The sequence below is a fragment of the Tupaia chinensis genome, unplaced genomic scaffold, assembly GCF_000334495.1.
Source record: "Tupaia chinensis unplaced genomic scaffold, TupChi_1.0 Scaffold000187_1, whole genome shotgun sequence".
Taxonomy (NCBI): domain Eukaryota; kingdom Metazoa; phylum Chordata; class Mammalia; order Scandentia; family Tupaiidae; genus Tupaia; species Tupaia belangeri.
Genome location: NW_006159662.1, coordinates 4870706 through 4881603, shown reverse-complemented (window position 1 = coordinate 4881603; position 10898 = coordinate 4870706). Strand labels below are relative to the sequence as shown.

Below are 10898 nucleotides of genomic sequence, written 5' to 3'. Positions count from 1 at the left end.
TCCTTTCAAGTTCATTTGGAAATGAGAAGCATCTGAAATGCCAATAGGAAAACACAATGGGATTAATAAGTGTTTAGACACGCATTAGAAAACATAACACATGCCTATTTTTAAAGAGACTTTTTTGCTATAGGGCATGTGTGCTTGCTCAAGAGACAGAAACTGAGAAATCATCCCCCGGGGGGATGGTCATGCTACAATCTCTTCTCCAGTCCCCTCTCAGGATTTCAGGCACACATGCGCAGCACCCTGTGTGAGTTTCAAGCTGCCAGGTCCAGGACTCGAACTGTGGTTGGACATGTAGGAGTTCAGCGACGTAACTACTACACCATCTGCCGATCCCATATGTAAAATTTAATACAAAAATAACTGCAATTTCTTGAGTGCTGTAAAACATTGATCACTGTGGAAATGCCATTTCATTTAATCCTCACTTAAACCTTGTTAAGCAATGTATTATTATCTCAGGGTGGCCAGGTAATTTGTTCGCAAGCACAATAATTTGTTCAGACTTTGCACCTAAGTCTTATTCTTTCCTCTATACCCAGCTATCTCAATCCTCTGCTCTTAGAACAAAATTGCTAGTCCACAGAGTGAAATGTGGGCTAAGTCCTGCCCTCTAAATGTTTTCAATGTGGGTTAGGTGCCAGTGTCCAATAACGACTGCCTGTTGAAGTCTGGATGTCCTGGCTGGAGAAGAATCAGAGGGACTGGTGGCCCTGTCCCTGCAGTCAGTCCCACGTGGCCACACGGCTGGATGGGCCCACCTTGGTCATCAGGGCCCGAGGCCATCGGTTGTGCTGGTCCCCTCTGCTCCGCTGTGCCCTTCACAAGGAGGCTGAGTGTCATTGTGACCTCTCCTCTCATGTCCATCCCCCTTGCTTCTGGAATGACCCACCTGGCACTCTGGCTCTGTGTTTACACCGCCCAATTTAGACTCTCTCTTGCAGGTCTCTTGCCCCAGATTGGATCCCAAACACTCTGGTTCTGTGTGTTCCAAACCCACTTCTGCATCCTTCTCATTTCTCAGTGGAAATGGGGCCAAATGAGTATTCACCTTAAGATTTCTGCACAGAAATGATGTCATTTTCCTCACCCATCGGACTGTGCGCTTCTGCTCTTAATGGCCTGTCTTGTTTTTGTTTCTTCCCACTCTTGGGGCTGGATTTAGTGTTGCTGTGTTGGTGGGGAAGGCAGAAATGCCTCCAAGTACTTTATGAGGGTGACCTGTGACGTGACCTGCTGCACTACGACCGCTCAGCCAGCTGGGACCACCAGCCTAGGACAGTGGACTCGTGTGTCCTGGAGGAGCCCAGGAAGAGCCGGGTCAGCTGTGTTCCAGCATCCTGGTTTCAAGCAGAGCTCACAGGATCCCTGTGGCTTTCGTTCCAACCCGCCCTGGCGCCATACTTCCCCTTCTACCCCATGACAGAAAGACACCTGGCCAGACAGTATGATGCTGGAGGGCACTGGAGTGGCCCCGAGGGGCAGGGGAGGCTCTGGGGAGGGTAGCCGAAAGGCCGTGCACCTAGAAGCCACAGCTGCTTTCCACAAAGCGGCGGCACTTCATGACCCGCAGGTAGGTCTCGACCTTGTGCAGGTCCTTCTTGAAGCAGGAGAGCAGCCCATAGTTCTTGAGTAGTGAATCATCGCTGCGCAGGTTGGTGTCAAACTTGTCGTAGGTTTGCTTGAGGATCTGCCCAGTCCGGGGGGTGCCATCCTCCAGCTCCTGCAAAGGGAAGGGAAAGGAGAGACCAGGTTTTGGAGCGCTGCACCCTCCACTCCTGCCCACGTTTCTCCCTCCCTCTCAGGGAGAGGATTCCCAAGGAGAAATGAAGGTCAAGCCTGTCCTCGGAAAAGCAGTCTTAGTTTTCTGCCTACACCAGGGAAGCTGAGCTCTCCAGGGCTGGGTCGTGTGCCTCTCACCCGCATCAGGGCTTGAATGCCCTCCTCTAGATCCTTGAGCTTCTCATAGACGCGGTCTGAGGTGCCAAACACCAGGCTGTTGGTGAAGACTCTGCTGAGGAATTGCACGGGCCCGAGCCAGGACTGGATAAGCAGCAGCGAGAAGCGGAGCAGTTCCATGTCCTGCAGGGAAGAGCTGACCATGGCTGTGTGGCTGGGACCCTCCGCCAAGAGCCTCCCATGCCCTTCCAGCCTAGGGGGCAGGGGAGGAGTGCTTCTATAGAAAGACGGAGCTTTGGTCCTGAGCCAGTGGGGGTCACTCACGGATCTCTGCTGAGCCTCGTCCTTGCCTGTGGGGGCTGGGATGGTTTCTGAGAAGCAGAAGGCAGCCTGGGCAGCCTGGATGGAGTACCGTTGCCCCTCGGGGATGTAGGCACGCTCCTGGGGAAGGATGGCCGAGGTCTAAGTCCAGGCAGCTCTTGCCACGGCTGGACTGAGCACCCCTCCTCTGGCTGCGTCTCTATTTGTGCAATACAGCACTGAGCTCCGTAGTTTCCCCCAGTACTTCCCAGGGTTGGTGTGTGGGGAGGTCCCACTTCCATTCCCTCCCCCGCCCTCCCCCCCACTACCTCCCTGCACCAACTCCCCAGCGCTTACAAAGCCAGCAGCCAGGTGGTGCGGGACCCTACGGGGGAGGATGGGCAGGGGCAGGAGGGGCAGTGCCAGGACCAGCTCGCTCTGCCCCAGGGCCTTTCTCACCCTCCCACCCCTGCCCCTAACCCAGGGAGTGAGGGGAGTGAGAACATACCATCATGGCCAAACATCTGGCTGAAATAGCTCTGCCCACGTCAGAAACCCCCAGCCCAAGCGCTAGAGCCCTTCCCATCTGCGGGACTCCCACAGCACCATTAGAACACATTGTGCCCGGAAGGATTTTAGGGGTTCTTACCTGCAGCCATTGTAGCTGGGTGAGCTGTCTACAGGGCCCGGGGTGGTTGGGGAGCTGGGCCCAGGATCCTGCAGTTGGTTGCTGGTGGCCCCTTATTATACCCTGGCCCCCTCCCGCTCCATCTATTTTCTATACATTTATGCACGGGCTGCTGTGCTGATGGATAATTTAGACGCCGCTTTCCTGGGGTCAGTCTCTGTCCAACCGTAACCAGCCACGTGAGGGTTGTGTGCACAGGGTCTCAGCTAGAAAGATCACCCACTCCGTCCTCTTTCGGAGGAGAAGGTGGTAGAAGGGAGTACCCGAGTCCAGGTGTACAGAAGCGTGTCCTTGTCTGTCTGGGTGAAGAGGGTGCAACCTGGTCCCCAAAAGGGGGCAGTGTCAGGGGACTGCTCCTTGGGGGCTGGGCTGGCCCCTTCTCCTCTCTATCCTCCCTGTCCTCCTCCTTCCAAGGTTCTGTCCACTCATCAGTGAGAATATGTACTGGGGAAAGGCACCAAGGACAGCCCTTGAATTTCTGGGGTTCCTGGCCATGGTTCAGCCAGAATCCCCCATCCCTTTTGCTCTCTAATGTTGACCACTAGGGGGCACCAGCCACACACATTGCCCTCCCCTTTCCCTGGACTGGGGTCTCCCAGGCTCTCCCAGGCTCTCCCAGGCTCCTGAAGTAAATGACTGGAACTTGAAGTATTGCCCCTGCTCCTTGCACCTGACACAGGAATGCAGCTCGGGAAGAGGAGCTCACAGGACTGACATGAACCCCAGAGGCTTCCTCCCACTGCCTGAAACTGTGAGAGGGTTCTGAAATTGCAAAAGCCCTGGAGGGCTTGTCTCCTCCCCAGCAGTGGAAAGAACACAGGACATGGTGCTGGGTCCGGGACTTGAACAGCACAGTTGGCCGGGCTGTGTGGGGATCCAGCCACCCTAACCACCAGCCCACCAACTGGCCCTTTCTTTCCCTTTCTTTAATTGCAGAGGGTGTGTGCTCTTTCCAGAGAGAGACAGAGATAGAGAGGGAGAGGGAGAAAACACGTCTCAATGCGGCATGATCACGGTGCAATTCCTTCTCCTCCATTTCTCCACCCTGGGGGATTTCAGTCACACGAGCGCACACACATGCCTGGCATGACTTTTAAGCTGCTGAGGCCAGGATTCCAACCACAGTTGACCAGGTGGGATCTGCCTCCCTTGACCACTAGACCAAGGCTCGGGCCTTACCTGCGGACTTTCAACCATGGGTGAAGTCTCAGGTCTCCCTGAGGGTGAGGGCTGCAGGAGCCCCAGCTGGATACTGCTTGAGAGCCACATCAGGTGTGCACAGGTACGGTGGGGCTGAGGCGCCCGCCAGGCAGGTTACAGACAAGAACAGGTGGGACCGGCCTAGGGGGAGATTTCTTCCCACCACTTTCAGTTCTGTTGACCCCAGAAGTAAGTTGGCCCAGAGACACTTGAGACCCCCAAGGATACTCCTTCACAAAAAGGTTACCGTGGCAAGTGGTGGGCCCAGAGGGAAGAATTGAAGGGACTGTGTGTGATGTGGGAGTCAATGATCCTTTTCTCCCGTTCAGACCTTCCCAGGGTCTTCAGATGGACACTATGTTCAACATCCCTTGCTAGTAGAAGACAAGCTCTTAGACTCGTATTAGACATGGAATTTTCACTCTAGCCCTGGAAAGTTGCTCGCTCTTGGGTACCGCATGGGGCCTGATGCCTGGTTCCATCAGGTTCAGAGACTGCCCATGGCCACTATGTGGCCTGTGAGGAAGTCTTGGTAGTATCTCTGATGTCAGCCACAAAGGGCTTCAGAGGAATTCCCCAGTCACCTTAGTGATGTTAAGACACCTTCCTGTGACCAGTAGATGGTGTAATGGTTGCATCACTGGACTCCCATGTAGTCGTCCGTGGTTCAAGTCCCAGACCACAGGGTTAAACTCACACCGGGCGTGTGTGCGTGCATGCCCAAGATCCCGATAAGAGAATGTAGTAGGAGGGGTTGCAGCATGGCCATCCCTCCGGGGGTGGGGTGGGGTGGGGGTGAGTCCTCGCTTTTTGTCTCTGTCTGTGTTTATCTGGTGAGCACACACAACCTATAGCAAAAATCTTTTTTTAAAAAAGAACACCTTCCTTATAAATATGAATCCATGAATTCCTCTCAGTGAATTTGGAAGGCCTCCCTATTTTCATACTTGACCACTGAGGTTCTCTGAACCTATTGGGGAAGGTCACAGATTGCCCCTTGACCCCAAAGTGGCCTTTCCAGACTCCAAAAGCCCCTCTTAGGTTCAAGTTGAGGTTGCAAGTGATCTCATTTTTTTTTTTTTGAGACGTTTTCGCTACAGGGTGCGTGCGCTCGCCAGACAGAGAGAGACAGAGAGACAGAAAGCGAGAAATCATCCCCCAGGGGGGATGGGCATGCTGCAATCCCTTCTCCTTCATTCTCCTCTTGGGATCTTGGGCACGCACGCACATGCGCCTGGCGTGAGTTTTTTAAGCCACTGGGTCCGGGACGCGAACCGCGGTCGACTACGTGGGAGTCCAGCGACGTAGCCATTACGCTAACTGCTGCTTTCCGTGATCTCATTTTTCAGGCCATTCTCACCCTGGCCTTAGGGATAGCCTCAGCAGGACTGGTGGCATCTCCTTCCACTGCCCCTTGGCCATCAGAGGATGTTACCTACTGCTAGCTCTGTCCTTCCTTCCTTTGGCTGAGGCTTGTTACAGCACATACTCTACGTCCCTTTGGCTCCCAACACCCTCCAAGGGTTTTTCCATGGTAAGTGGGGAGAAGATCCATGTTTCTGAGTACCCACCATGTGCCAAGTTCTAGACTGAACAATAGGAGGTGACTCCTGCTTCATATTTTTGGACTCTGAGGCTCAAAGAGATAAAGTAGCTTCTACGCGAGGGCTCCCCATGGCCTCCAGTCTTTCTGCCATACCGAGCTCTTTAGAAGCCTCCTCTAGTGCAGATGGTGGCACTGTGGGACACGAACAGAACTTTCCTCAGTGCAAAGCTAGCAGGACAGGGATCAAGTCTCCCCACAGAAGTATTCAATGAAGATGGGGGGAAATGAACGCCAAGAACTTCAGCCCCAGATTGGGGTGTCTGCAGGCGCTAAGAAAAGCAGTAGAAAAAAACACCCCGATGTAGCTTGATTTAGTGAAGCAAGTCACATCACCCTTTACATTTGCACTGCACGTTTCAGTGTACATCGCGTTTTCACTTCCCGTATCTCATTGGGCCCTTGAGTTGGCGATGTGAGCAGAGGGCTCGAGCATGGAAGAAGGGCCTTGGAGGGCTGGGTCGGGGGCAGAGGCAGGCATTGCCATGTGTTGATGGGAACGTCGCTTACACTGATCTCCGAACAATCTGGAAGTCTATAGCCATCTACAGACTAGACAGGCTAAGTCATTTCCCCGTTGAGGATTATTCCCCAGGGACACAGTCCCACTAAAAAAGGGGTAATTAGTACCAAGGTGTGTCCCGCAGTTGTGGGGAGCCAGGGGTGCTTCCCCCATTTTCTTTTTAATTTGCTAGAGGATGCATGTGTGCTTGGTTGGGAGAGACAGAAGGAGAAGGAAAATGAGAAACACCCTCCATGGAGGATGGTCATGCCATAACCCTTTCTCTTCCATCTCTCTTCTCTTCCATCACATGCACCTGGCATGTCCCTCAAGCTGCCAGGTCCAGTACTCAAACTGTGCAGTGGGCCGTGTGGGATCTAGCCACCTTAACCACCACCCCACCAGCCAGTCTGATTTACCTTTTTTTTTTTAAATTTATGTATTTCTTCCATCAGCAAGAGTGAGAGAGAGAGAGAGACAGAGACAGAGAGAGCGCCCCTAACAGGGTCTTCATGCTGTGGTTCACCCCAGCCTCAGCCAGCCCTGGATCACAGATGTGTCTGTGCCCAGTGTACTCAGCGAGGTCCCTGGACTTGAACCGGGAACCTTCCCATATGGGATTGCCTTGCAGAGTATCATGCTTTTCCACTTTCCTACCCTCTGAACCCTGGCGTGCTTTCCTGTTGGGTACCATCTCTCTCGTTTGTTTTTGGTTTTGTCTTTACCATAGGGCATATGCCCTTGCCAGAGAGAGAGAGAGAGAGAGAGATCACCCACCAGGGGAAATGGCCAACCCAGACCCTTCTCCTCCATTCTCTTCTCAGGACTTCAGGCATGCACACACATGCACCTAGCGTGATGTTCAAGCTGCTGAGTCTGGGACTTGAACTGTGGTGGGTCATGTGGGAATCTAGCACCTTAACCACCATGCCACCTACTGGTCCCCTGCTGGCTCTTTTTACCGCCACCTGCTGGTCTCTTGTTTGCTCTTTTTGCCCTGTCCTGTGTTTATTTGTGGGTATCTTATTCCCTTATTGGACTACACGCTCTTTGAGGCTGGACCTTTTAATGAAAGGAACAAAAGTCACAATCCTTTCTCTCCTGGAGCCTACAGTCTGCCTGGGAGGAAGATGACAGCAAACAATGAAATATGTAATGGTCAGCTACAGACAGAGCTTTTAAATGGAGAAAACTCCCATGAAGGAAATGGCTGAGAGAATAAACTGTAAGTGGAGGGGTGAGACAGCCTTGGGTCCAGGAATCCACGCAGAGTGGCCTGAGTGGATGGGAAGACAATCCCAAGGAATGTCCAATAGCAGGGGATGGCTAGGCAGAGCCCTTTTATTCTCCTCCTAGTGGAGGGAATTTCATGCCACAGAGCCAGGAAGTGGAACGTATGGCGATATGTACCTGAACAGACAGTCAATGAGAAAGTAGACGAGCCAGTAGCATGTGCTGATTCCCGGCTCATCCCGACGTTCTGTGCGGGCTCACCATGTGCGGAATCCGACCCCAGCGGATTCCCGCCTTCCCCTCTGCCCTGCCACGTGGGGGAAGTGGCGGTAGGTCCGAAGGAAAGGCACCATTTTGTTACCATTTGAACATCGCATTCGGGTAAGTCTCAGTGTGCTTTAACCAACTACGCTCTGAACTTGGGATGTAATGCTTGTTCACGTTTGCTGTCTGCTGTCACCTAAGTTTCCAAGAGCAGGTTTTCGGGTTGGAGAGGACAGCTGGGCGCCCCAAGCAGAAGGTTTGTTGTTTGCAACCTCGTCAACAGCCGCGCCAAGTGCAGCTTGGAGACATGGCCCACACTCAGGAATGTCACAGAGGCAGGCTCTGAACCCAGCTCTAAAGAGAGCAGATAGAATCCAGGGACCCCAACGTCCATTCCAAGGTGGCCTTTGAGGGCCCTGCCCAGAAAGTCCACCAGGCCAGACACCTGCTAAGAGACTAACTTGCCATTGCCGCCCAAACAGTGGTGACTTTTTGTGACTTGTTTTGTTTTTCTTTCACCTCTGATTCTGCTGGAAAAACACCCAAAGCCTTGGGTCAGATCACCCCAACCTTGGCAGCACCTGCAGCAACGGGGCCGGAAGTCAAGCTAGAATGAAGGAGGAACCAGCCTGTGCTTAAACCAGGGTCCCCAGGGACCTGGCTGGATTCCCCCAGTGGGCAGTGAGGCATGTGCCCACCCAGAGGCCTCGGAGCTACCTTCTGTGGAGGGGAGGGCAGGAGGACAGCAGAGGCCGCTCCTAGGAACGGGGCCCAGTGGCATGCTCTTCCTGTGCTTAGAGTTGCCACTGAAACCCTGTTAAGAGCCAGTGGGATTTTGGGGGGTTCAAACTTGTGAATGATGGAAAAAATAAACCTCTTAAAACATGAACCTTGGGGCCAGCAGGTGGCGTGCTGGTTAAGGGTGTTGGATTTCCACATGGCCAATGGTGGTTCCAGTCCTGAACCTGGTGGCTTGCTTTCTTGTTTTCCCTTTCTCTCTCTCTCTGTCTCTGTCTGGTCAAATGAAAACATAATAACAGATGGAATTAAATATATAAATAATTCTTAAAAAAAAAACAAAAACAAACAAACAAAAACATGAACCTTTGAAGACAGGCGAAGTTGTCCCAGGGATCTCCCCGCCCCCCCGTCCTTCCACTTTGCCTTTACTTTGGCGTCTCAGTGCTGCGGTTTTCTAGGGAAGCAGCTGTGGTGACGTGGGAGGAGCACTGGGTTTGGGGACTCAGAGGCTGTGAGTGACTTTGGCCAGTGATGGCCATTTCCCTGGCTCTTGATTCCCTTGTGTGTAAAAAAGGAGATATTACCCCCCCTTCCAGGGTTACATGGGGGTTGAGCAAAATAACGTAAAGGAATACGAGAGGCTCAAAACATCTAATTGACTTTTTTTTTTTTCTTTAATTTGCCAAAGGGTGTTGCACTCATCAGAGAGCGAGGAAAAGCGAGAAAGCACTGGGACCAGTAGATGGCATAGTGGTTGTGTCACTGGACTCCCATGTAGTCAACTGCTGTTCAAGTCCCGGACCCAGTAGCTTAAAACTCACACCAGGTGCATGTCCGTGCCCAAACTCCTGAGAGGAGAAAGGAGGGGAAGGGATTACGGCATGGCTATCCCCCCCTTGGGGGGTGATTTCTCACTTTCTGTCTCTCTGTCTCTGTCTCTCTGTCAAGCACAAGTGCCCTAAAAAAAAAAAAAGATGATAAGAAAGCACTGCCCACGGGTACTCTTCAAGCTGCAATTCCTTTTGCCCGATTTCTCTCTCCGTTCAGGATTTTGGGCATGCACACACACATGCCTGGTGTGTTTTTCAAACCATTAGACCTGGGATTCAAACCATGCATTCAGCCAAGTGGGATCCACTGACTGGCCCAAACTGGCATTTGAAAGGAGCTCAGTATGTACTCAGTGGGCCCAAGGGGAGCTTCCGGTTGGTGTTCTGAACCCTGACTCTGGGGCTGTACAGATCTGTACGAGTGCTGAAAGCCATAGAACTGTACACCCGAGGAAAACGAGCTCGGCTTTAGTGCATGATCATTTTAAAAAAAACAAGATCTGGTGGAACCAGCAGGTGGCATAGTGCTTAAGGTGCTGGACTCCCACATGGCAGACTGCAGTTCAAGTCCCAGACTAGGCTGCTTGAAACTCATGCTAGCGCATGTCCATGTGTGCCCAAAATCCCAAGAGGAGAATGGAAGAGAAGGGATTGCGATGTGACCACCCCCTCGGGAAGGTGATTTCTCACTTTCTGTCTCTCTGTTTGTCTCTATCTCTCTGGCAAGTACATTTGCCCTATAGTAAAAAATCCTTAAATGATTTAAAAAAAACATAAAACAAAAAAGCATCTGGTTCAACTCCTTCCCTGAGTTAGGTCTTATGACCCCCATTTTACAGATAAAGCAACTGAGACCGAATACATGCCTCATCCCCACTCAGCTTTACTACCATTCCCAAGTCAGTTCTGGGGCACAGGGACCCGTTAGGAGGCACGGGGACACCCGCCATATAAGCCCCTGACACAGCAGGACAAACAACTGGGGGCTTCCATGTCATCACTCATGAAGACACATGCCTCCGGTAGAAGGGGAAGCCTTGATGCTCCAGTGACCTCTTGTCAACAAGCCTGTCAGAGTGATAGGGAAATGCAGTGATTTAAAGGTATTTAAATCATCTTTCAGTAAAGTCAAGGCCTCCCCTGGCCCAGGGCTGCCCCAAGCAGGGGGTGACCCTGCTTGGAGAAGTGAAGACTCTCCCTACCATCTACCCTTGCCTGGCTGCCCAGGTCCCTTGTGGAGGTAGGGGGACAGAATTAGCGCCACTATGCAAAGTAGCAGGAAAGGGAGGGGCCAGCTCAGTGGAAGCAGATGCCAAAACAAGCCCGTTCCCTCTGGCAGCCTAGAGACCAGGGAGGGAACAGGCCTTGCCCAGCCTGGCCCAGAGCTGCCTGCTGAGGGCCGGAGATCTACCCGGACCCCAGGCCTGCCTGACCTCCCGCCTGCCCCACCTGGAACTCCAGGGGCTTCTAGTCAAAGTGGGCTCTTCTCTAACTGGTTCCCACAGGCTGGCCTTGGTTTGCCAGCCGAACTGGAAGCTCCCTGAGGGTAGGGATTCCCCTACCTGAGTCCAGAGCATGAAGGGGGTCTCCCGAGGCCAGCAGGAAGAAGAGCACAGCCTGGCTGGGAGGGAG

The 10898-nt window shown here is 52.8% G+C and overlaps 1 protein-coding gene across 1 annotated transcript; it reads right to left on the bottom strand.

Annotated features, from left to right (window-relative positions):
- Positions 1-1528: 1528 nt before the first annotated feature.
- LOC102493219 (somatotropin) lies at positions 1529-4162 on the bottom strand. The gene is made up of 4 exons (XM_006146835.1): positions 4073-4162; positions 2230-2346; positions 1927-2088; positions 1529-1729 (listed from the first exon to the last, which is right to left on the bottom strand). Exons 1-4 carry the CDS (start codon positions 4160-4162, stop codon positions 1529-1531), a joined length of 570 nt encoding a protein of 189 aa, XP_006146897.1.
- Between the last annotated feature and the right edge of the window lie 6736 nt (positions 4163-10898).

What these genes read in the sequence shown, in the direction of transcription:
- LOC102493219 (XM_006146835.1), bottom strand. Translation starts at nt 4,162, where the DNA reads ATGTGGCTCTCAAGCAGTATCCAGCTGGGGCTCCTGCAGCCCTCACCC. An exon ending in ACGAGGCTCAGCAGAGATCC is followed by an intron (nt 2,089 to 2,229) that starts GTGAGTGACCCC and finishes TCTTCCCTGCAG; the next exon opens with GACATGGAACTGCTCCGCTT. An exon ending in GCATTCAAGCCCTGATGCGG is followed by an intron (nt 1,730 to 1,926) that starts GTGAGAGGCACA and finishes TTCCCTTTGCAG; the next exon opens with GAGCTGGAGGATGGCACCCC.